The 26,589-nt window shown below is 37.4% G+C and overlaps 1 protein-coding gene across 4 annotated transcripts in view; it reads left to right on the plus strand.

Annotated features, from left to right (window-relative positions):
- PTPRO (protein tyrosine phosphatase, receptor type, O) overlaps positions 1 to 26,589 on the plus strand; it is a 257,373-nt gene that overhangs the window by 141,955 nt on the left and 88,829 nt on the right. For 3 of the 4 annotated variants that reach the window (XM_010858738.1, XM_010858735.1, XM_010858736.1), the window contains exons 2-7: positions 3,620 to 3,893; positions 13,781 to 13,939; positions 15,700 to 15,852; positions 17,782 to 18,225; positions 20,048 to 20,209; positions 24,081 to 24,277. In XM_010858738.1, coding sequence (XP_010857040.1) covers positions 3,620 to 3,893; positions 13,781 to 13,939; positions 15,700 to 15,852; positions 17,782 to 18,225; positions 20,048 to 20,209; positions 24,081 to 24,277 — 1,389 coding nt within the window. Of the gene's footprint in view, positions 1 to 3,619; positions 3,894 to 5,566; positions 5,662 to 13,780; positions 13,940 to 15,699; positions 15,853 to 17,781; positions 18,226 to 20,047; positions 20,210 to 24,080; positions 24,278 to 26,589 lie in introns of those variants that run through there. The other variant, XM_010858737.1, reaches the window with a different exon arrangement.

The raw sequence follows: 26,589 nt of genomic DNA on the forward strand, positions 1-26,589 counted from the left end.
TATATATATATAATGCTTAGTGCAAAGCTTCATCCAGATCAAGGGACAGAGAGACAGGTCAATGCACCACAGTTGCTACTTTTGTCAAGGATGCTAGAAGAGATTCTTGGACTTCTGATGAGTCCATACCTGTGGCCAGTTCACGTCCTTATCCCATATCCCAGGGGATTCATCCCCCATTTTTTCTCCTCTTTAGTGCTGCCCACTCTATTTCCAGTAGCTTCTTTCTCCCAAGACTGGCTATAGAACAGGTGGCAGGCTCCTGGGCTCCCCTTCCTTGCTGAAGCCAAGCCCCCAGGCCCCGTTTTGCTGCCTTAAGCCAGGTACCTCCAGTTTAGGAAAAGAGAAATACCAAGGGGCACCAGAACGTGTGGATCCCAGACCTTGTTCTGACATCGACTATCTGCCTGACATTTGCACCACTGTTCTCTCAAGTGTGAAATGAGGGTGTTGGACCAGAGAAATTCCTATATTAAACTTTGTTCTGCAAAGGACATTTCAGTGAAAATATTTTTACTGTAGAGTCAAGCAATAGTATTACCAGTCTCAGAAGGAAGAAAAAAAAGTTTTAAATATTTTTCTAGCCACCAAATAAATCAGCATTGGCCTTGCCTAAGTGCACCAGATCCATTTCGATTATTTCTAACGCTTCTTTCTGGCCCTGCTTCTCAGCAAGGATAGCATGCCTGCAGCATACATTCAGAATTTTTTCCTGAATATAGATTCCAGGAAAAGCTAGAGCAAAGAGGACAGAGAAGAAAGAAATAGCATAGATGACATTTCTTTTAGGCTCACTGCCTAGATCGCACTTGGCCTGCTGCCTTCTTCTCATTAGTTCCACTGACTGAATCTGATTAGCCCACCCTGATTTATTTTTGGCAACCTGGGAGCACATGGGCCAATGCTTATTTTCATGGCTGATACAATCATCCTCAAAGCTGTTGTTAGCATTTGGAAGATTAGTTCCTTTCCCTGGAAGCTGTTACTGTCTACAAAGCATCGTGACACATGAGACATATATTTCTTCAACATGCTACAAAATTGAGTTTATTTATTCTTCTTTTCGTTATCACAAACACTTCCAGTTTACTGGCTGTTAAAACATACAGCAAAGAATTCTTAGCAATTGCATATTCCATGTCTGTAAACTTATTATTTTCTGAATTAGTGAATTGACTTCTGTAATCAATAATGTATAAAAAACAGGTTTCAGGTCTATTGGATATTTAGTGCTTGCATCAGCCTCATGTTCCACCTGACCACTGCCAATGGAGAATGGGTCATGTTTTAGATTTGATCCCAAAAGTACGGAACTCAGTTTTAAAAGTCTGCACATGTATCAGAGGATGAGAGACAAATGTGAACAAAGGGATCTGGGACTTTCCTGGTGGTCCAGTGGTTACGACTCCGTGCTTCCGTTGCAGGGGGCGTGGATTCAATCCTTCATTACAGAACTAAAATCCCACGTGCTACAGGCTGTGACAAATATTTTTTTAAAGCAAATCTGGGGGCTTCCCAGGTGGTACCAGTGGTAAAGAACCTGCCTGCCAATACAGGAGACATAAGAGACCTGGATTTGACCCCTGGGTCGGGAAGATCCCCTGGAGGAGGACATGGCAACCCACTCCAGTATTCTTGCCTGGAGAATCCCATAGACTATGGAGCCTGGTGGGCTACAGTCCATACCGTCACAAAGTGTCGGACATGACTGAAGTCATGCAAGTGGTACTGTAGTTATTGTTTGGAGTCCATTTCACTAACATAAAATAAATGCATTTAAAAAAATAAAGTAAGTCTGTACTGACGATCCATTATTAAAGAAATTTTCCCAGGCCTACTCAGGTCACAAACCACTTGGCATATGCCATGTGCTGGTCTTAGAGCTGAAAACACAGCTAGAAATAAGATGCAGTCTCTGCCCTGGAGGACTTACAGACTAGTGAGGTAGGGATGATATGAACACTATTAAGTCTACTAAATGTTAACATAGAATTAAACTTCTCTTAATAGCCAGATAGTCTTTATAAGTGGTGCTAAGTCGTTTTCATCATGTCTGACTCTGTGTGACCCTATGGACTATAGCCCACCAGGCTCTTCTGTCCATGGGATTCTCCAGGCAACGATACTGGAGTGGGTTGCCATGCCCTTCTCCAATTCTTTATTAGTACCAGGACCTTTAAAAACTAGATTTCTTTAAAAAATTAAATAAGAAGAAAAAAAATCAGTATATTTTTACGTCTTCTTTTAAAGGATTGATGTATCACATGCTTGATTTGTCTTGGCACCATGCGAGGTACCAAAATCAATAAGCAGATTAATTCTAAGAGGAGAAGGCTCCCATATAATTAATATAATCAGCAATTCTTTCATTCATTTTACAAATGCTTATCAGCTACATACTGTGTGTCAGTCTCAATGTTAGGAAAATAAGTCAAGAGGAGAAGACAAAGACGTGTGGAATGATCAAACTTGATACTTGTGTAGATCAGTGGTTAAGAGTCTGAACTATATGTGTGACCTGGATCAAGTGACTTACTCTTTCTGGCTCTCAGTTTTCTCAGCTACAAGCCGAGATTAAAAATAATAATACCTGTCTCCTGACATCCCTATGAATCTTAAATGTGATGATTATGTTTACCAAGCCTGCCTACCTTGGTACCTGGATGCTTGTAAGTCCTTGACAAGTTTCAGCAATTTTTCTGTCCCACTTTCATGGAAGAAAAACCTGAGGCTCAGAGCAATGAAATAATTTGTCCTGGACATCACACACACCCAGAAGGAAAAGTGAAACAGAACAGCAAATGTTCCAAAGTACACGAATTTTGTCAAGATCAGAGAACAGAAGTCCCAGTCTGCCTATGGAGTGTGGGAAAGAATCAGGAAGGAATATTTAAACCAACTACACGAATGATTTTTCAAATACTGTTCATAAACAGTTACCTGGGGACTTGGAGCAAAGTTTTCAGTGCACTGACTGCTGACTTTTCCATCAATGCCCACGGCTTTTCAGTCCAGTCCCTTCTTCAAAGAGCATCATGGTTTCTTTTAATGAGGACTGGCTAAAATTTAAAGAGAAGGATAATAAGGTTTCTCAGCCCTGATTTTTTTTTTTTTAGTTGTCAGAACTGGCAGGTGAGATGTCAAGGAGAAAATAACTGCGTTGAAACATTTTTCTAGAATTTTCCTAGGACTACAGCAGGACTACTCGTTCCCAAGTAAAACAATGCTTCTTCAAACCATATAGCTTTTTCAACAAAGATGAAACCAAGGACTTCTCTGAAAGTTGAGTGCCAAGATGATTTTCATTCATTTATTTTTACACAGTTCCATGATGTTTTTATTTTGTGTTTACTACATGGCACAATCCGTGAATTGGAAGTAGCTTTTCAATCCGGAAGAATACTAAAAGTAAAAAGGCCTGAGAAGATCAATAGCCACAATATGGCTAATATTCCTCTTTTTGATTTTCCGCATATACTAAAAAAAACCTGTGTAACCTTATTTCAGGAAGCAATACTTGTCACAACATTAATTTTGGGGGAAATTATCTCAGTATAATTTTAATGAAAATAATCTGAAACTTGACCTCCATTTTCTTTTTCTCTGTTTTCTTAAACAGGATGCTACCACATTCCACGTAACTGTCCGAGATGATAATAGCATCGCTGTCTCTTTAGAAGCTTCAGACATCATGAGTCCATCATCTGTGTATGTTGTGAAGATAACTGGTGAATCAAAAAATTACTTCTTTGAATTTGAGGAATTCAACAGTACTTTGCCTCCTCCCATTATCTTTAAGGCCAATTATCATGGCCTATATTACATAATCACTCTGGTGGTGGTAAATGGAAATGTGGTTACCAAGCCGTCTAGATCAATCACTGTGTTAACAAGTAAGCATCATATGTAATATGATCCTCTGTGTTTCTTTATTGGGTGTATTCTCTTGTAGTTCTCAGTCAGTCCAGAACGGCAAGATCAACTGCCTTCAAATCAATTGACAAGGTTCAAAGTTCTGCTTCACTTGGAATATAGTTTCTCACAGAAGTTGATCACATTATATTGTAACCTTCTGTTTTTAAAAAAAAAGTGTTTTAAACAAAAAAGTCAACCTCAATAGTGTATTTTGAGATTGAATGGCCATTTTAGATTCATGATTGAACCATGTAATTTGCTATTATATAACTTAATAGTATGATCATAATTAAGTTTTTTTTCCCACTAGAACATATAGTCTCATGTTAAGCAACTTGCTTTTTGAAGTAAAGAATTTACACTCATATTTAGCTGGCTCAAATTCCAATTACACATTTTTAGCTGAGAGAGAATAAAAGACATCACTTATCAGTTGCTTTTCCCCACCTCAGCCTGAAAATAGCCTATGTTTCCAATGCCCAAGAAAAAACCTGAGGAAAAAAAATGTCATTGACATTTTAATCCTTAGTAACTCCTGCCTTAAGAGGTCATGCTCATATTAGAAGTTTTTTAGGAGTGGTTTTATCTATATATGATTTTTACTTTACTCTCTGACTTTAAAACCTACTCTCAAAATAAAATTCAATTCTACTGTATAAGGTGAGGTGGTTGTTGTTTAGTCGCTAAGTTGTGTTGTGGACTGTAGCATGCCAGGCTCCTCTGTCCATGGGATTTCCCAGGTAAGAATATTGGAGTGGCTTGCCATTTCCTCTTCTAGGGGATCTTCCTGACCCAGGGATGGAGCCTGAGTCTCCTGCATTGACAGGTGGATTCTTTGCTGCAGAGCCACCAGAGAAGCCCAATAAGCTGAGGTATAGATGAAAACTGTTATCTCTCAGTTCAGTGGCTCAGTCGTGTCTGACTGTTTATGGCCCCATAGACTGCAGCATGCCAGGCCTCTCTGTCCATCACCAACTGTTATCTATAAGATGGTAGAGTTTATCACTTAAGCAATGTAATGTCTCAGCAAAGTTCTTTTTGTTCATTGTTCCTCAGTGCAAATTTTCCAGCGACTGTAACCTTTTAATTGCCATCTGAAAGTGATCTTTCTGGCCACAGTTAAGGAAAAGGACATAGTGATATTTACATTGGGGTAAAAAGAAAGAGAAACACCAAGAAGCAAGAATGCAGAATCAAGCTAAAGGACCTATTTTTACCATGTCTGTCAAAAATTATTTAAAGTTTCCCTTGGCAGAATACCAGGAACAGTACTGAGTTCTAAAAATTAGGAATGGCACAGACTCAAGACCTTCATGGTTTAAAGATATAATGAACAAATCTATAAGCTCACTGAATCAAAGAATGGACTTGCCTGGTGAAATACTATCTTAAGCTTCGGAAATAGTGAATTAGGAGCTAATAGAGCCAGGCAGCAGATCTAGGTACATAATGCCTGTGATATAACTCCTTGAAATCAGAAGCCCTCTACTTTATTCATCTTCATAATGTCAAAGGAACATCTAGCATAACCCTTATGCTTAATTGGTGATCAATAAATATTAATTCAATTTAGTTAAGCGAGTAACAGGAAAAAAGAGCCAGGGGAAAAAAGGGCTAAGACACAGAGAAAAATAAAGCTGTAGTGACTTTTGCTGACCCAACACTCATTAACATGAGCTCAGCTACTCTGGATTAGACAAAGCTGGAGAAGTCAGCTTTTAGTTAACGGTTCACAAAGAAATTTAAGTAAGTAAATAATGAAAGATTTCTGAAATATATTGTTGATATTTTAGCACATGAAGTAAGTTCTATTCAAAGTATCTTCTATTTTCTTTTGTGATTTTATTCTTTGATATGCGGGCTGGGAGGTGTGTTGTTGATGATCCAAAAACTGGGCAATTTTGCAGAGACCTTTTTGTTGATCTAAGTAGATGAGAGACCGTTGTTGCTGTTCAGTCACTGTCACTTTTGACTCTTTGAGACCCCATGAACTACAGCATTCCAGCTTCCCTGTTCTTCACTATCTCCTGGAGTTTGCTCAAACTTATGTCCACTGAGTCACTGATGCCATCCAACTATCTCATCCTCTGTTTCCCCTTTTCCTACTGCCCTCAGCATCAGGGTCTTTTCCCAGAATTGAGGTCTTTTTCATTGAGTCAGTTTTTTGTATCAAGTGGCCAAAATTGGAACTTTAGCTTCAGCGTCAGTCCTTCCAATGAATATTCAGGGTTGATTTCCTTTAGGACTGACTGGTTTGACTGCCTTGCTGTCCAAGGGATTCTCAAGCATCTTCTCCAGCACCACAGTTAGAAAGCATCAGTTCTTCAGTGCTTAGCCTTCTTTATAGTCCAACTCTCATATCCTTTTATGACTATTGGAAAAACCATAGCTTTGACTATATGGACTTTTGTCAGCAAAATGATGTCTCTGCTTTTTGTCTAGGTTTGTATAACTTTTCCTCCAAGGAGCAAGCGTCTTTTGATTTTGTGGCTGTAGTCACTGTCTGCAGTGATTTTGGAGCCCAAGAAAATAAAATCTGTCACTGTTTCCACTTTTCCCCCATCTATTTGCCATGAAGTGATGGGACCAGATGCCATGATCTTAGTTTTTTGAATGTCAAGTTTTAAGCCAGCTTTTTTACTCTCCTCTTTCACCCTCATCAAGAGGCTGTTTAGTTCCTCTTTACTTATGCAAATTCAATCGAATGGCCTATCTTGTTATGCATTCTGTGAGCACTGGTTGAGTGATGTTTTAATAAATGTCAATTTAGGTCACGTTGGTTGTTCAAGTCTTCTATCCTTATTGATTTGCTTTCAACTTGTTCTAACAGTGATTGACAGAGAGTGTGGATCTGTTTATTTCACCTTTCACTTCTTTTAATTTATGCTTTATCTATTTTCAAGCCTTATTGTTATGTTGTTAGGTGCAAATAATTTTAGGATTACTATGTCTTCTTGTTGGAGAAGGAAATGGCAACCCACTCCAGTACTCTTGCCTGGAAAATGGGTTGAGCTTCTTATCTGTATGCAATGTCCCCCTTTTTCCCTCATCAAATGACTTGTGTTGAAGACTATTTTGTCTGATATTAATATAGACATTTTAGTTTTCTTCAAGTATTTTCATAGTTTACTTGTTTCATCTTTATACTTTAACCTACTTACATCTTTATAGGTAAATGGGTTTCTTGTAAACAGCATACAGTTGGTTCTGCTTTTTCCCCCAATCGGAAAATCTCTTTTAATTGGAGTTTTTAGACTAGCACTAGCCAATAATCACATATGTAATATTAAATTTTCTGAGAGACACATATTTTCTGAAAAGGTGAAATAAATTTTAATAACATAATTTACTTAACCAATTGCATTCAAAATATTATTGTTTTAGCATGTCAACTTAAAAAAAATACGCACAACCTAAAAGTTGAAAGTTAAGTTTTGTTCAGGGAACATATGGAAAACTTCAAGCTCTGAAGGCAGCATCTCAAGTGACCCTGAGAAAACTGTTCCAAGGAGGCAAATGGGGAGCTAGGATATACAGGAGTTTTGCAACAAAGGGCAGATAGTAGGAACAGCCAATTGTTAATAAAAGCAAATAAAATATCTCAAGGAATGTAGCCATCTTCTATGTATGGGAGGGACTTCCTAGAAAATGCTAGTGGGAAAGAATCCACCTGCCAGTGTAGGAATTGCAAGAGCTGTGGGTTCCATCCCTGGGTTGGGAAGATCCCCTGGAGTAGGAAATGGCAACCCACTCCAGTGTTCTTCCCTGAAGAATCCCATGGACAGAGAATCCTGGCAGGCTACAGTCCATGGGGTCACACAGAGTCAGACACGACTGAGCATAAATGCACACACACTGCCTGTATGAATCAGGAAAATGCTAGTTGCTTTCTTCTCTCCGGCTTTAATGGTGCTCCTTCTTTCTGCCGTGCCCTACTAAAGGGAAAAGAGTTGCTGTGTCCCCTCTGGTGTCCCAGAGGGGCTCATCTTTGGAATTTAGCTCATTTGGTTGTCTTGCAATCTCATCTCTCCGATAAACTCAAGAAAAATTATGTCTCACGCATTATTTGGCTTTTTCTTCTCACTGTTAGATGTCGAGGGATAATATTGAATTGCAGTTTTCTACATCCTAATTGAAAGAGGAAACTTGCATTGATATCTAAAGAGTAAAAATTAATTAATGATGGTTTATTGTCTCTCACTTTCTCTTGCATTTTCAAATACTTAATTACACCATCCCAGTTTTGAAAGCAGTAACAGTTTGGGACTATAAGAACTGGGTTTTTTTGTACAAATATTTCTGGGACATTAGTGATATTTGGGTTTCAGCTTCCTCTTTTAAAAAAGAGAGGGTTAAAATGGATGACTAAGATTACTTTTGAGCTCTAAAATTACCATTATTTATTAGCTAATGATGTATTTTTCCCATCTTTATTTTTCTAAGGGGAAGGCTTCTTGAAAGTTTACAAAACATTTGTAGGATCTGCTCCCATAGCTGACAAGTTGAGAATGAAAGGGTACATTTGATGCAGTCATTTATTGTGTGTTGGACTTTTGTCTTCATGAAATAAGCAATGACAAAGCAATTGGCCCTAGGGCAGTCCTTTGATATTTCTCCACAGTTGTTCTGAGTCGGCACTCTCAGAGAAAGCTGAGGAACATAGCAAAGAATAAATTCAGCACAAACAAGTCATTTGGCCAGTTCAAGAGTTTCATAACCCTTAGGCTCTGACATCTGATTAATATTTAACTGTTTGAGAACCTTCAGCATATCATGGGCACATTAGAAACAAGGAGTAGTTTCTCAGGAGATAAAATAATACATGAAAACAACTTCTTAGAAAGTTGGGAAATCCTGTTTACACACTGCTGTCTCCTGTGTTTGTTAAGTCTTAGATACATGACTACAGAACATACATGGGGCATACAATTCAGCCATGATAAATAAAAATAATGTCTGAGTTTTTACTTTATATATTGTCTACATTCTCTATGCCACATCCTAGGTGCCAGAGAAATAAATAAAATGCCCATTCTCAAAGATGATATACAATAGTGGAAAAGATAAAGAAAACATTACAAATATATGATAAGTGCTGTAAAAGAATTATGTAAGAGACTACCCAGCCTTCTTAGGAAACATTGGGAAGGCACCTCAGAAGAAACAATGATGAAAAATTTAGTGAAAATTTGCCAAATGGATAAGCAATGGAAAGTGTTACACTCAGACTTAAAGTGAATCATAGATTTTTTTAAAATGCAGGCATAGCATTTTTTAATAGCAGGGCACACCTGTGAACTGCAAGAGTGAAGATGGCAAGCATCTATGATTCCAGAAAATGAAGAAAAAGGTCACTAGAAATATCGGGAATAACCTTGAATACTTCACAAAAGTGTTTAGACCTTAATCTTTAAGTGACGAGGAATGAGGACAGGTCTTATACAAGGAATGACACACAATTTGATTGGGGGAAATCTCCTTCTTATAACAGAGCTGCAAGGCACATGGTCTGAATCTTGCTTTGGAATGGACAAATTATCACACAGATATTTTGAATAGTGGATCAAAGCATGAACTTTAGAGTCAGAGAAATCTGGGAACCATAATGTAGACTTTGGCAGATTATTCCATTCTTCTAGTTTTCTAATTTATAATCTATTCCACTGGTTAGCCAACTTTTCCTGTAAAGACCTAGGTAATAAATATTTTATGCTTTGTGGACCATATGGTCTGTGTTACAGTGATTCAACTCCACTATGTTAGCAGAAAAGCAGCCATAGATAACACATAAACAAATAAGCATGGCTGTGTTCTAAGGCAACTTTATTTTAAAACACCAAAATTTGAATTTCACATAATTTTCATGTGTCATGAAATAGTATTCTTCTGTTGAGTTTTGCCAACCATTTTAAACTGTAAATAGCCTTCTTTGCTTGGAAATCATACAAAAACATGTGGCAGGCCAGATTTGGCTTGTGGGCTGTTGATTACTGATTTGGTAGTGGGTGCTATTAAATAATGTAAATTTTTTATACTAAAAAAATTTAAATAAACTCCTTAACATAGTTTGTAGCATCCAGTATAAGATCACTAAGTATAATTAATACCAATGACATTAAATAGAAAATTTGTCAAGAGGCTGAGAGCAAAGGAGAAACAGAAAAGATCAGATGGGGAAAAATCAGTGAGGTGGAGGTGACAGATTTAAAAGAGACTGACAAAAGTGAGAATATCAAGTAGCCTGAAAGCTTAAAACGTTTAAACAGAGATAAGAAAAATTAAGGTGAAGTTGGAGGCAGGAAGAGTAATTCAGAAAGTTGTTTAAATATCCCAGGAAAGTGTTGGAGAGGAAGAAATTCTTACCTACCCTTCTAAGTTTTTCAGGCTGGTCTAAGAATTAAACTGATGTGAGACAAATGAACAAAAGAAAATCAAACTGAAATGTAATCAATTGTGTAGGTGGGAGAGACCCAGGAAACAAGAATTCTCCGAAATGGCCAAAACCTTCACCTTAGAAACCATCTTCAGCTAAAGACAAAAGAAGATGTTGGGGGTAGTGATTTGAGACCATAAAGGAGGAGGAAGGCAATGTACATGAAGATGGAAAAGCAGATGTTTGATAAACAAAAGCTGGGCCCTGAAGAGACCACAGGACACAGAGAGGACTCTGATCTCCAAGCCCTGCTGAGTTTCTCTCACCGCTTCCAGCCCATATTCTTTGCCAATCCCCCTGGTGATACTCTATTCCAGGAACAGGCCATCTAAATTCTTTTAACAGTTAGGGGGAAAATCAAAGTTTCTTCCTGATTCTTCTGTTTCTTAAAAAACAAAAAAGCCTCATGCCAAAGAGACACATTTTGTGGTGGCAAATTTTGCTCTCCTACAAAAGAAATGAAGACTTGAACTAAGTTAGTAGATGCGATGTTAAACATCCTTCCTGGGCCACAGGTGGCTGCTGCTGCCAGCTCAACTCAGTGGCCTGCTTGGATACAGCTGAACCATTAGGTCAGGTCCCAGGCTGTTATCTAAGCATCAGACAAGAGCTCTGGCCTGGGACCTGGATGGTTCCCCTTTCCCTACTCCTGACATCAGAAGTGGGGGACTAAGCCCAGGTTTGTCTCCATCAAGAGGATCATGTCAGAAGACACATGTCCTTAGGTTGGTCACATCAGAAGCAAAGGATACTGAGCTTTCCTTTTAGTTCCTAAAAAACAGAGCAATCACAGGAAGAAATAACCTCAGCAATTAGCAGATATTAACAAGTACAAGCCTACATCTGCTTGTTTTTTCATCTTCTAAGATAGTCACATCCAGAACTTTAAGAGTCTTCCTATTCATGAACTGTCATGATGGTTCAAAGGGAATTAAGAAACAGGAAATATTCAATTTGAAGATAGTTTTTATTATGTGGGCCACCTAATGAGGAAATAATGATCCTATTAAATGCCATTTTTAATTTTTTATTAAAAGAAAAAATGGGACTCTATGGTAGGATTTTTTAGTAAAAATAATGCAGTAAATTTCTGCTTTGTCATGTATTCTTTGCTCCCACCACAAAGTGAAAAGAAAACCAAAAATATATTTCTAGGCTCAGAAATAAGACAGGTGTCTCCATGAATCAGAAACTCAAAGTACACAAAACCAATACAATGCTGTAAAGTAATTAACCTCCAATTAAAATAAATAAATTTATATTTAAATCAAAGTAGGGAAGAAGGCTGAAGTCATGGAGCCTTTGTGGTCTGAGTCTGAAAGAAGACAGTACTGAGTCTGGGTCACCATAGAGTAGGAAGGATTGAATTTTTACACATTAGATATGACCCAGAGCCAGACTCATTGTTGAAAGCAAAGATTCTTCCTGCTTGTCAAAAAAGGCACTTGTGGAGTCCTAAGGATGCAAGAGACACATAGTCTTACTATCAAGTACCAAGCTTAGTTACGCTCTAACTCAGAGAACAAGTTTGTGAAAACAGCTATATCATCCATAATATCAAGAACCCCAGAGTGATGTTATATGCCTTGGCCCTAGACTACAGCTTCTGGTGAGCTGAAAGGATGCTAAACTGCCTCAAAACAGTGAATAAAAAGCAAGAAATGGGACAATGAGAAAGCAAAATTTGGCCAAGGGCTTATGGTTTAGAACAAATGAAATCTATGCTAAACAAGATAGACATCAAAATTATTATCACATTTTGGATTATGTTTTATGTAGCAACATAACAAAAATTTGTAGTATGTTATCATCTATAAAATGATAGATGAAAGAATTATACTTATTTAAAAAGATTAAGCAATAATGAAACAAACATTGGCAAAAATAAAACAGAAACATTTAGAATATAAATTTGTAAAAACAACAAAAAAGATATTTAGATTGAGACAAAGTAGGTATTTGTTGAATGCACTAAGTCAAATTTTGGTTTCTTATGTTATTGAAATTGAAATTTCAAAGTGTAAAACTTAAACTAAGTTCATTTCTTTTGTTTTGTTCTTTTTTTTAATTTAATTTATTTTAATTGGAGGCTTCATTTAGGCTATAGATGTCCAAGAATCCTCTCAATGCTAAAACTTTGAATCAAAATCAGTTTTTTCTATAAGAGTTGATTCGTGCTTTGTTGCTCAGTTGTATCTGACTCTGCAACCCCACAGACTGTAGCCCGCCAGGCTCCTCTGTCGATTGGATTTTTTAGCTGAGAATATTGAAGTGGGTTGCCATCTTCCCCATTCAGGGATTGAACCCGTGACCCCTGTGCCTCCTGCTTTGCAGGGGGATTCTTTATCCACTGAGCCATCAGGGAAGCCAATAAAGAGTTGACTCCATGCCAAATTGTTTTAAATATTTTCTTGAATGAAATGCATGCTAGTAAGATTCATTCATTAGTCCCTACTAAAGAGTGAAGGGACTCTGGTACTGTACAAGACTTGGGCTGAAAAGTGGGAATGGAGGAGATTCAGACATAAATCAATCAATCAGTTATTTAAAAAATGAGTATTTATTTACAAAGTTTTGTGATGAGTTAACAACTCATACAAAATAAAAATAAACATTTTTAAACTTCTGTAGAAAGGCTGGTAAATATTATGAACTATAATTCTCATAATATAGGATGGTTTGCAGTCTTATACTTAATATTTAAAAAGTGCTAAGCTCACATGAAGAAATAACTGATTATTAAAACATTTATGTCTGGTCAGAGCCAAAACATATTTCCTATTGTACTCAGTCATGTCCCACTCTTTGTGACCCCATGGACTGTAGCTTGCTGTTTCCTCTGTCCATGGAATTTTCCAGGCAAGAATACTGGAGCAGGTTGCCATTTCTTCCTCCAGGGAATCTTCTCCACCCAGGAATCCAACCCAAGTCCCTTGCATCTCCTGCATTGGCAGGTGGATTCTTTACCACTGCACCCGCCTCCCAGGAAGCCTATTTTCTGTTACTTGTCTGTTATTAATATCAAATTTTCTTGACTTGGGGGAAAAATGAACTAGGAATCTGTAGATTCTGCCATGTCCTTGTTAAATTACCATTGACAAGTAATTTAAAGTCTCAGTTATCATTATTTTTATATGTTGAATGGTGATATGAATATTTGCTCTTCCTAGATCTTAGGGTTGTTGCAAAAGGCAATTGGAAAAATGAATATGAAAGTTCTTTGAAAAGCAGAAATCACCACATAAAATATGCTTTATTAATTACTGCTAAGGAGAACAGTCAGCTCAGGAGTACTGAGGAGTTTAGTGTCTTACAGATAATTAAAGTATGTGTAAAATGCTAATAGGTGTCATCCTTGGCACTTCCAAGTATTAATAATGGTATTTTGCTCTTTTCCCAATTCCCCTTTCTCCATTAACTTTCCTTCTGCAGAACCTCTTCCTGTAACCAGTGTTTCAATATATGACTATAAACCTTCTCCTGAAACAGGAGTCCTCTTTGAAATTCATTATCCAGAAAAATATAATGTTTTCACAAGAGTAAACATAAGCTATTGGGAAGGTAAAGACTTCCGGACAATGCTATATAAAGGTAAGAGGCAACAGAAAGATGAAAAATGATGACTCTTACATTTTACATAATTTCTGCCAAATGGCCTTGCTCTTGCTCTGAAGAAGTCTTATAATTCACTGTTTGATCATAATGAACCAATAAAAATAGTTACTGATGCATGAAAATATTGTTATGAGGAGACTTAAAATGTTTGGTTCATTATTTTAGAGTCATGTGTCATGCATAAACATAAAAACTCAAATTATTATGACTTACATGTTATTCTTGCCAAATATTATTCCTGCATGTCTGGTGTAGGAAACAAATTTAAATTTAGAAGCACAGCACCTAATCATTTCCTTCTGAGTGCAGTAAGGCATTTCCAGACCTGGGAAGTTAGTTGGGGGTCTTTCAAAAAATTTCATTTGGAGATGGTCCAACATTATTCTTGAATGCTTAAGACAATACTTTTCAGTTCCTTTGCGTATATTTATCCGTATAACTAGTTAAATGACTGCATTAATATACAAAAATGGGTTTCACTATTTTTACTGGCTTGATGGGAACCTTGTGGTCAGAGAGAGAGAGAAGAGGGTCCAGGGGAATTAAAAATTTCTAAAGAACCCCAATCAATTTCTCTGAATAGACTAGAGGGCAGAAGTGGGCCAAGTGGGAGAGGGACAGGGAGAGGACAGAGGACATTCAGTTTTGGGAACTGAACTGGAGAGACAAATATTCTCAGGACACAGAGCCACTACACTTATCTGCACTGAGTGTAGGTGCTGGTCTCAAAGCTGATTAGTTGTAAATGAAAACCAGGTAGAGGATACTTACTCAACCACCTAAGGCATGATACCCAGAAACATCCCACTTTGACTTGCTGCTTTTATAAATTCTTGACTCTTCCAAGGATTTTTTTTTAATGAGACAGTGTTTAAGGCACATGCAGTAACTCTACAGGTTTTTTTTAAAACTTAAAAAAAAAATCAAATAAACAAAAATAGACTCTATTACTGTATTCTTTGTTTTCAATGAAAACAGATTACCTGAAAATTAGTAATTGGGACCTTGTTTGCTTATTGATCACATGCAAATATAAGTTTATAAATAACTGAAAACCATCACTGACACTTTTGTTGAGCTAAATTCCATGAATTTAAAAATGTTAACTAGTATGCTCTTTTTTTTAAGTTAATTAATTTTGCAAATTATTTTTGGCTTTTCATTCAATAAGTGGTATTTTCAGTTCCTTTCCCTCATTTCTTTCCAACTTGGATTGGGTTTTTAAGTTTATTATTATCTTCCAAAAAAAACATTTTCTAAATAAAATTCAATTTTTTAAATTTTCTTCTTTTTTTCAGGAAGGTCCCATTTGCCAAATGACATATCATTTTCTTTTAAAAAATAGGCTATATTTTACAAGTGAGTCTAGTGAAAACATTTCTTGTAAAATTATTTTTTCCTAAGTCATAAATTGGCAAAATACCTTGGGTTCTTACAGTAAATGATTAGCATAAACCTAATCTCTACAATTTCTATATGTTACCATTTCCACTTAATACATCAAATGTTCCTATAATAAAATTTTAATTCCAATTGTATCTAATTCTTGCAGAAAAAGCCTTTGTGTCTAAAAATTTCAATTTTCATCTCAAGCCTTAAATCAAATTTTTATTACTGACTATACTAGAAGTCACAGGAAATATTATTTGACAGATAGTCATAATTGTTCAGAACTTTCTAGAAGTCTGTGGCATTTAGAAAACCAAAAATTTAATATAATTGTTTTTATTCCTCAGATTTTTTTAAAGGAAAAACAGTGTTTAATCACTGGCTGCCAGGAATATGCTATAGTAATATCACCTTTCAGCTGGTATCAGAGGCAAATTTTAATAAAAGCACTCTTGTGGAGTACAGCGGTGTCAGTCATGAACCCAAACAGCATAGAACTGGTAAGTCATTTGAAAAATCAAATTTAGTGAAAAAATAATTAAATTATATGTTGTTGTTATATATATTCTTTCTGTCATCCTAAGGAAAATTCTGTTCCAGAACTCAGAAAAAAATACATATTTCAATAATCTAAAATGAATTTTCTATCAATGTAAAATGAACTGAGCAAAATACTCAATAAAAATTTAAATATCAATGAAATCACAGATTTTTAATCTTTGAATAAAATAGCATGTGATATTACCAAAAGTTATAAGTAAGTAACTTAACTGAATCAAGTAGACATCAGTAAATCTACAATATGACATAATAACCATATGGCAGAAGAACAGATGTGAGATGTTCTAGTATAGATTATCTGATTATTAAAAGAAAATATTAGGATTCAGGTACACCTAAAACTTGGCAGTGCTTAACTTAATCATAGGATGGATAGATGGATGAATGGATGGATAGATAGATGGGTAGGAAGGTGAAAGAATGGATGGGTAAAATAAATACGCACATGCTAAATACCCATCACCAATACCAATATAACTGACATTTTCCCCAAAAACATGCTTAAGTATTCGATAAGCATGAGGGGGCACAATTCATACAAACATTGGGAATGGGTTATAATGGATCACCAACAGACCCTGCCAATCTGAAATTTTAAGATGTCATGATTCTCATTCTTTAGACCAAAACAAAGAAACTATTTCAGCTAAATATTAATATTTTATTCACCTTACATCAACACCTAAGATTCTACTTGTAGTTTTCACTATTCAAGTGAAGAAACTAGTTGAGCATCTTTTACCTGGGAGATTTTTAAAGTACTGGGCGAGATGAAAACAAAGTCCGCTGAAATGGTTTCCTGGCCTCAAAAACGGTAGAGGTACTACTGGCACTCATGGGCTTCCCTGGAGGCTCAATGCTAAAGGATCCGCCTACCAATGCAGGAGACATGGGTTCAATCCCTGGGTCAAGAATATCCCCTGGAGGAGGAAATGGCAACCTACTCCAGTATTCTTGTCTGGGAAATCCCATGGATGGAGGAATCTGATGGGCTACATCCATGGGGTCACAAAGAGTTGGACATGACTTAGCAACTAAACAGCTATTGGCAATCATACAAGGCAGAATGCAATAAATATTATTAAAGAGTTGGACATGACTGAAGTGACTGAGCATGTACACACGAAGTTATATAGCAGCATGAAAGAGCAAAAGATTAATTTTTATTAAAAGCTCCTAAGAGGTGAGTGTTGAGTTGCTGTTTGAAAGATATGTAGAATTTGTCGTAGGTAGAGACCATTCAGTGGCCTTCATAATTTTCTACCACTAGAAAAGCATACTTCCATAATTCATAAACTTATTTTGTGGGCATAGTTTTCATTTTGAGAGGTTAGAAGCGAAGCCATATTTGCAATATGTGTGTTAAAATTCCTAAAGGTAATTTCAACACACAACTCTCTTAAGTGCAACTATGTCATAGGGAGTATTTTTAGCCTTGATAGCTATAAGACACTATAGTTGCTTTTTTGTAAAAAAGATCTAGTGACAGAGACTCGGTTTTTTAGAAAGGAGATTGTGATAAGCTGAAAAATATGTGTGTAACTCTACTTTGAAAGTGGTTCAGTCACCACTTTGACTAACATAGTAGCATTATTTAATGTATTTGAAGTGTGACTGATGATACGATAATGTGTGCACATCATATACAAAATCTTAAGTAGACATGTACTTGAAATGACACTTGTTCTTGATGTAAAAGTACAATAAAACTCTGTCTTCTACAATATAGTAAAGTTTAAAAATAAAATAAAAATTAAAAAAATAAAAAAAACTCTGTTTTCTGAATCTGCTTTTATGTTTGACTCATTAATAAAGTATTCATTATAATAGTTTAAAAATACATAAAATGATAATTCTCTTTCTTATAGCCCCTTATCCACCTCAGAATATCTCAGTTCGTATAGTGAACTTGAACAAAAACAACTGGGAAGAAGAGAGCGGCAGTTTCCCAGAGGAATCGTTCATGAGGTCACAAGATACAACAGGAAAGGGCAAAGTCTTCCATTTTACAGATGACACTCCTGAAATTCCCTCTGGCAACATTTCTTCTGGTTGGCCTGATTTTAACAGCAGTGATTTCGAAACAACATCCCAGCCATATTGGTGGGACAGTGCATCTGCGACTCCTGAAAGCGAAGATGAATTTGTCAGCGTGCTTCCCACAGAATACGAAAACAACAGTACACTCAGTGACATGGAGAAATCGGCATCCAGCTCTTTCTCTTCTTTCCCTGTACAAATGATATTGAGTTGGTTACCACCAAAACCACCCACTGCCTTTGATGGGTTCCATATCCACATAGAAAGAGAAGGTAAAGTACTAGGAAATCAGAGGACTTAAATGGTGCAAAGGTAAAGAAAATGGGAACTTTTAAAAATTCCATTTAGAAAGAAAGCCTGAAGGTAGACAGTTAAGATATAAAGAAAAATGGTAAAGAAAATGAAGAATTTATTGAATATCCCAAGGCAGACTGAAACCAGAAAACGAAAATGAACAGATTGGGTCAGAACCCTGTTTGGGTAGTTCACACATCGCAAGTATAGGCAATTGTACACATTTTATTGCTGACATTTCACCTCCCCCAGGCCACTGAGGAAACTTTGAATAGATTTTGAATTAAATTTCTTACCATCACAAATTACAGAATATCCTGGAGAAGTGTTCTGTTTTCCCAGCACACAAACTTGTGAAGCATGCAGCAAAAGAATCTTGCTGACAACATGGCTACTTTCCCTACAGTATCAGACATATGTTCTGCTTATCAGGCTAGTCTTATTCCCCTCTGGGGGTGCTCCCCTGGAACCAGCACAACTCACATTTTTCCAAAGAGAGACTGGTAGTAGAATAAAAATACACAGCAACTGGTATTCCCACTCTAGCTACCATATTATATATATGGTATTCACTTAGCAACCAAGAGACATTCTTTATATTTAACCCATTACTTTATGAAAAATAGGGCCATGGCATTCAGTAAATTTGGGTCATGAATCATATCTGAATTGTTGTTTGGTAGATTTTCATAGTTATTTGTTGTTTATTTTGTTTTTATAATGACATACTTCATTTTTTGCTCTCCAGTCTAGTAGTTTGAGTGGCAAAGGTTGTCAAGCTGTCAAAATTTGAGGTTAAATTGACAGCCTTACTTACATGCTAGGGTATTCAAATCATATAGTCTCATAGATGACATACTGTTTGCCCCTATTTTATCCAATAGAATGAAATACAAGATTTGTGAATTCCTCTATATTGGAGTATAGAGCAACCAACAATACCCAAATATTATATAAAATTGAAAGCCTTTGTCATTTATAATTATTTGAGTCAAAAGTCTTAACATCTGCCTGAAATTATCTGTATTTTTAAAAAGTTCCCTTAGTCTTTTATTTTTCTGTTGCTCGATATAGTCTCTGGAAAATAAGGTCTTATATCTTACAATATTTTGTAATGCCTATTTCCATGAAAGTTCAATCATGCTTTTATCTGACTGCAGTGTGTTCTGTTGAAGGCTACTCTGGTCACCAAATGATAAAAAAAAAAAAACTTCAAATGAAGTAATAAGCAGCAGGAGATGGACTTTGAAGCAATGTAAAAATCATTTTTACTTTTAAAATTTCTGGAAGTCAGCCAATGAAGCAAAATATAATGTGTCAGAAAATATACCCAGAGGATTATTTCTAACTAGAAAAATAATTCAATATATTTTAAGACACTTATGGATATTTAATGTTATCACAAAGAACTTGCACAACATTTGGTACTGTTTCTTTTAATTCTTTATATCCAAATGAGAAAGTTGATCATTGCTATCTTCTCCTAACATTATACTTCCGTTTTGTGTGTATCATTTTACTGCTGACAGTATGTAAGAATGCAGTATATATGTATCCATATTTTTATTGATTTGGACACTGTATTTTAATTTTGTTATTTTAAAGTACTGTAAGAAAACAATTTGAACTCTTAACCATCTTTTTTCAATAGCAATTTTAGTTTGGAGGTATAATTCAACTCAACATAGGGAAAGAGGCAAAATAAGAAAATACTTTTTTAAAAAATTAATTGACCTGTCTATAGCCAAGGCTGTTCCAGATATCAATTCATATATATTCTCTTCTTTATATATGATTTAGAAAACTTTACTGAATATTTGACAGTGGATGAAGAAGCACATGAATTTGTTGCAGACCTGAAGGAGCCTGGGAAATATAAGTTATCTGTGACAACCTTTAGTTCCTCAGGATCTTGCGAAACTCGAAACAGTCAGTCAGCAAAATCACTCAGTTTTTATATCAGTAAGTACCAAAGAGATTATTTTGCACTTACAGAGGAGCTAGAACAATGGAGCTGGTGTGATGAATGATGCTTAAGCATCAATTATTCATCAAACCTTAGAGACCCTGAGAATTCTTCAAGGTCATGAGAGGCCCAAATCCATGTGATTTTTGACAGCAGAGAAAATATATGTATGTATCATAGTAGCAAATTTATCCCGGGATTTAACTTGAGGATTTTTTTTTATTATTGAAAAAATTGAACATTTGTTAAACTGACCTTTTGCACTAGTGGTAACAAACTCTCCAAGGACATGGACACATAGTTAAGGAAAGAGGACTTTTGTTTGAAGCCATAATGAAAACTGGTATTTTTGAACTGTATGAAAAGGCTCATTGAGTTTGAGGAGCTTGAAAGAAGCACAGAGATTCAAATGTAGTAAGACCTAGGTGGTCTCTCCAAAAATTAGCACAAACTAAGATAGAGCATGGGACTTCCCTGGTGGCTCAGATAATATAGAATCCACCTGCAATGCAGAAGACGCAGGTTCAATCCCTGGGTCGGGAAGATCTCCTGGAGAAGGAAATGGCAACCCAATCCAGTATTCTTGCCTGGAAAATCCCAGGGACAGAGGAGCCTGGTGAGCTACAGCCCATGGGGTCCCAAGAAGACAGACATGACTTAATGACTAAACGACAACAACAAAGCTGTAGCATCATGAAAATACCAATACCAAGTCTTAGGGCAGCTTCTACTGATTCCATCAGGGATAATAGCAGGCCAATAACTAGCCTCAGAAAGCTATACAAATAGTGCACATAGGTAACGTTTTCTGCTAATCTGACTATGCTTACCAAAAGTTTAGAGGCCAAAAATCTGTTTCCTAGCTTATCCGGAGTTAATGTGCCTCTGATCAGCAGAAAAAAAAAAAAAAAAACCCAGAAGGCAGTGGATAAAAACTTCATTCTGAGAAGGATGATCACCATATGTTATCTCCAAAGGCAAAATAACACCTTTCATTAAATGACCCTCAAAAAGACAGGCAAGATAACAAGGAGGAGGGCAGAGGAGAGAGTTTATTTAGCAGCCTAAAAATGTTGAAAATACCCTATATAACAATTTTTCTAAGGAAATCAAAAATGTCACCACTTGTGAAAGGCTTGAAATATCCACTAGACAAGCAGAAAAAAATATCCATGATCAGCCTGCATGTCTGTCAGTTACAGGAGATCTTTGACATGGCATCATTTGAGAATGAAAGCAAAGTTTAGTATTGAGTTCTTCCCATGAGGCTTAAAATGTTTCATTAACCCAGAGATTCCCTTGTCTGCCAGCAGAGATCCACTGCAAGTTCCAGGAAAACTCCCACAACTGTTCAGGCCATTAGCTCTTCCCTGCTCTGAATTTCTACTGTGTTTCATAATGAAGTGAAAGTGTTAGTCGGTCAATCGCATCCAACTCTTTGTGACCCCATGGACTGTAGCCTACCAGGCTCCTCTGTCCATGAGTTTCTCCAGGCAAGAATATTGGAGTGGGTAGCCATTCTCTTCTCCAGGGGATCTTCCTGGCCCAGGGATTGAACTCAGGTCTCCCGAATTGCAGGCAGATTCTTTACAGTACAGAGCTTATCTCTGAGTGCGATATTTTTCTAGATGGATTTTATTTGGGTACCTCTTGTTTTTCATGCCACATAATAAAACCCTAAGTTGGGGTTATACTCTTTGCTTAGGTTATACTCTTTGCTTATTTATTATTTCTGTTGTACATTCAACAAATATTTATTGAATCACTTTCCAGTGATAGGCACTTTATTTTTAGATTATCCAAACTGACCAGAGCTGCTGAGAATGTCAGAATTGCTCACAAATATGATTCTTTTGAAGAGATGCATGTTAATATTCATTTAGGAAAATACTAGAAATTTTGCTGTTTCTTTGCCAATAAAATAACCTGTTTGGAGTTTCAGATACTCTGTTCTGCAGTAATGAGTTATTCAGGTATACTATGTATATACCTTTGATTTTACAAGAATACTGTATTTATGTAGTTTTGAAGGCTTTCCTCAGAGGTGAAAATTAAGGTAGAGATTTGCATTAGTCTCCCAAAAGCCTTCTGAAGGGAGCATTGCTATTATCTCCATTTTTAGGTGGAAAAAAAAAAAAAAAAAAAACTTAGACACAGAAACTTTAGCCACTTAGTGTGAGAAGGAGAATCAGACTCTAGAAATCTTTAGTAGCCGAGTCCATTTCCATGGAGTCTGCAGTGACCTGTTACCTTGGGTTGATTATCAGGTCCATCCTATTATAAAGCCATTAAATGAGTGAATTTTTTTTGCCTCCATCCACCCTTGCCCCCACCACCTCAGATCTTCGTAAAAGTAATAACACTTCATATTTGGTAGTTTTCTAATACATTACAATCTCATTTGATCCCAGCAACAGTCTTGTAAAGTAGACTAATCATATGGCTTCTTGGTGAGTTAACACAAAGCCCTGGCCCAGGAGATAGGAACCCCAGGTTGCCTCTCAATACTCACTCTGTGACACTGGGCAGGTCATTCACATCTCTGGGCCCCAGTTTCCCCATCAGTAACCCACACTGGAACTCTAAAGTCCTTTCCAATCCTAATGTCCTATGATTTGTCCATTTGACAGATGCAGTGACAGAGATTCAGAGAAGTCATTTGCCCAACGTTGTATCGCTAATAATGAGCAAAACTGAGTTTGGGGCCAACTTTCCTGTTTCCAGATTCATCCTTCTCACAGTTTCATAGTGCTCCAGGAAGTTTCACACAGGGGTTAAGAGTATGGATTTTGAAACCAGACTTCCTGTGTGTGAATCCCAGCTCTACTTATTCTATCTCTGCCTCAGTTTCCTCATCTGAAACTGAAACCAATTCAGTACTTATCTCATAAGTTTAGTTAAGAAAATTAAAGAATTAAAATATGTAAACACAAATAAGCTTAAAAGAGCCTGGCAAACAGTGAGTCCTACATCTCTTTGCCATTGTAATTATCATTTATATAATTTTTATTTTCTTTGCCCCATTTCCCATGAGCTTGAGACTGCTCTCCCCAGCAGAGTCACTTATTCCTCCCCTTTTCCTGGGCTCCAGGAATACAGCTTCTTATTGAGAGAACTGAGAAATGTATCCTAAGCAAATAAAAGAAGTTGCACATTTGCATTTTAACAAGGACTTTCAGGAGATAATAATCACCTTACCATTTCTTGGGTCTTCACTATGTGTCAGGCACTGTGCTAATAACCACTTCGGAAATTTAAAAGAACAAAGCTAATGGCAGGCACTTTTAGGGAGATATTTTAAAATGAGGATCCCACCGTGTCCTCAAATTATCACCCAGGTTTCCACCAGCTTCTGTAATTGAGCCTGTCTGTTGCCTATTTCTTCTCTAAGGGAGTCACACTCTGCTCTTTGATCCTGCTGTCGCCAAATTTAAAATTTTCTTCACAGGATTGCAGTAGAGGCTAATTTGAATCTCAACATAATTATTTCTAGAGCCCAAAGATCCTAACAGCAAAGGAATCACAAACACTCATGAAACCACACTGCCACACACACTCTTTGTTAAAAGTGAAGTAAATTCTCTCTGGTGTAGAAGTTACCAGAATAATCTCAGAGGCATGTAATAAATGAAGTGGAGCTTCTGTCTCTCAGTAGAATTCGTTTCATTGTTGCCACCAGGCTGTTGCTTAGGTCGATGGGGAGGTCACCCAGTGGAGACCGTAGCTAAGCAGAGGATGTGAAGACTTGCCAGTCTGACTTGGAATGTCTTTGTAAGGGCGAAAGGAAAACAGCATGATTTTTAAAACTATAGTCTATCTCAACCCACTCAGCCTGAAACCTCCCCTGTCCTCTGATTTGACATCCAGGTCCTTCAGGAGAATGGATTGAAGAACTCACGGAGAAACCCCAGCATGTGAGTGTCCACGTTCTAAGCTCAACCACTGCCTTGATGTCCTGGACGTCTCCCCAAGAGAACTACAATGGCACCATCGTGTCTGTGGTGTCACTCACCTGCCAGAAACAAAAGGAGAGCCAGAGGCTGGAAAAGCAGTACTGCACTCAGGTAAAGGAAAGGAAGGGCCGTCAGGCTCACTCACCTCCTGCAGCCCAGCCTCGCAGGAGATGCCAGGGTGCCACCGTGGCAAGCAGCTGTGCCAAGGTCTCTCTGGTGCATCATGGATATAGGAGCCAGGAAGTCAGGGCACAAGGCTCTGCAATCACAGTCACCTTCCTTTCCTCTCTTAGAACTACTGTCTTCCTTTTACTTCCATTCCTTATTCAAGAACATATCCTGAGCACCTGTGATGTGCTGGGTACTGGAGGAGATGGTGGGAATCTAGATGATTTTTATACATCCTGCTCTTGCTGAGTTTATAGTCTAGAGAGAACAACAGTAAGAACACATGTTATTACTGCAGAGTATAAGACCTAGGCTAAAAGTAAGTAAAGGTGGGGCTACATGAATTCACAGAAAGAAGGGCATGAATAAATATGGATGGGGCAAGAGGATTTGAAAACTGATCAGAAGAACTTTACCTTCTAGGGAAGGAGACAGGAAGCAGAAGTTTTAGGGGAGATTTGGTGCAGATTTTTTATTTTTTCCATTTTTCCTTGTTGTCTTAACTATAAACGTAATACATGCTTACTGAAAAAAAAAAACAATTAAAAAATTTCAGGTACATAAAGTGAAAAACAATCCCCTCACTAACATAAATGGAGACTTTTAAAGGATAAACAGCAGTTAGCTGAGTGAAAGGGGTAGGTGGGGGAGGTGGAGAAACCTGGGAATCTGTAGTTCTGGGCGTGACTACCAGAATGAACTGCCATGCCCCGTCATCAGTTCTGAATGAAACCACCAACCTGGGCATCTAAGCAGACTTTGCTCTCGGACACCCTGAATACATCCACTGGAAGCCTGCAGCCAGTCCTATTTTCCTAAACCTGGTTTTACTTTTTTTTTCGCCCATAAGATCAAAGAAACTGATTCTTAGTGTCTTACAAACACAATACTTTAAAAATTGGAGTGTAACTGCTTTACAATGTTGTGTTAGTTAATGCTGTACAATGAGCTGAATCAGCTATATGTATACATGTATCTCCTCCCTCTTAAACCTCCCTCCACCACCTCCCCCACATCCCACCCCTCTGGGCCATCACAGAGCATCCAGCTGAGCTCCCTGTGCTATACAGCTGCTTCCCACTAGTTGTCTGTTTAGCATATGGTAGTGTATATAGCAGCAGCAGCAGCAGTGTATATATGTCAATGCTGTTCTCTCCGTTCATCTCATTCTCCCTACCCCATGTCCACATATGCATTCTCTACTTCTGCTTCTCTATTCCTGACCTGCAAACAGGCTCATCTGTACCATCTCTCTAAATTCCATATATATGCATTAATATACATTATTTCAAACACAATCTTTTCTTGCTTAAAGGCAAAAAAAGTTTAATTATTAATTTATGTGGAGTATGCTGGAAATAGAATATGCACTCAAAACAGGTGTTTGCTGTGTGGAAGCTATTTGGAGTGTTTCCATTTATCCCATGAAAATCAGGCATTTAATGCAATTCAAAGGGTGAGAAATTTTAAATTAAGAAGATAAATTCAGGAATCATGACCCTTGGAGCTCTCAAAAACTGTAGAGAGCTGAGATAAGCCCAGCATGAAGATGAGGCTACCCTCTCGGCTTGAATTAAAGAGTAAACACGCTAAACAGATTAACTGGTCATCACAGCCCACTGTGCAGTTTATTAGCTTCCTTCCCTGAGTGTACCCAGCACGACTGACTCTTCACATTGATAGAAAATGTGTTGTGCCCCAGAACATGGCTAGAACTTGACTGCTCTCAGATATGATTTTTCTTCTTCCCTCTAATGTATGAGTTACATATCTTATACATAGCAGTGTTAGCGTTAGTCGCCCAGTTCAGTTCAGTTCAGTTCAGTTTAGTCAGTCTTGTCTGACTCTTTGCGACCCCATGAATCGCAGCATGCCAGGCCTCCCTGTCCATCACCAACTCCCAGAGTTCACCCAAACTCACGTCCATCGAGTCAGTGATGCCATCCAGCCATCTCATCCTCTGTCGTCCCCTTCTCCTCCTGCCCCTAGTCCCTCCCAGCATCAGGGTCTTTTCCAATGAGTCAACTCTTTGCATGAGGTGGCCAAAGTACTGGAGTTTCAGCTTTAGCACCATTCCTTCCAAAGAAGTCCCAGGGCTGATCTCCTTCAGAATGGACTGGTTGGATCTCCTTGCAGTCCAAGTGACTCTCAATCCCAAAGAAAGCCATGCCAAAGAATGCTCAAATTACTGCACAACCGCACTCATCTCACATGCTAGTAAAGTAATGCTCAAAATTCTCCAAGTCAGGCTTCAA

The sequence above is a fragment of the Bison bison genome, unplaced genomic scaffold, assembly GCF_000754665.1.
Source record: "Bison bison bison isolate TAMUID 2011002044 unplaced genomic scaffold, Bison_UMD1.0 scf7180017864390, whole genome shotgun sequence".
NCBI classification, from domain to species: domain Eukaryota; kingdom Metazoa; phylum Chordata; class Mammalia; order Artiodactyla; family Bovidae; genus Bison; species Bison bison.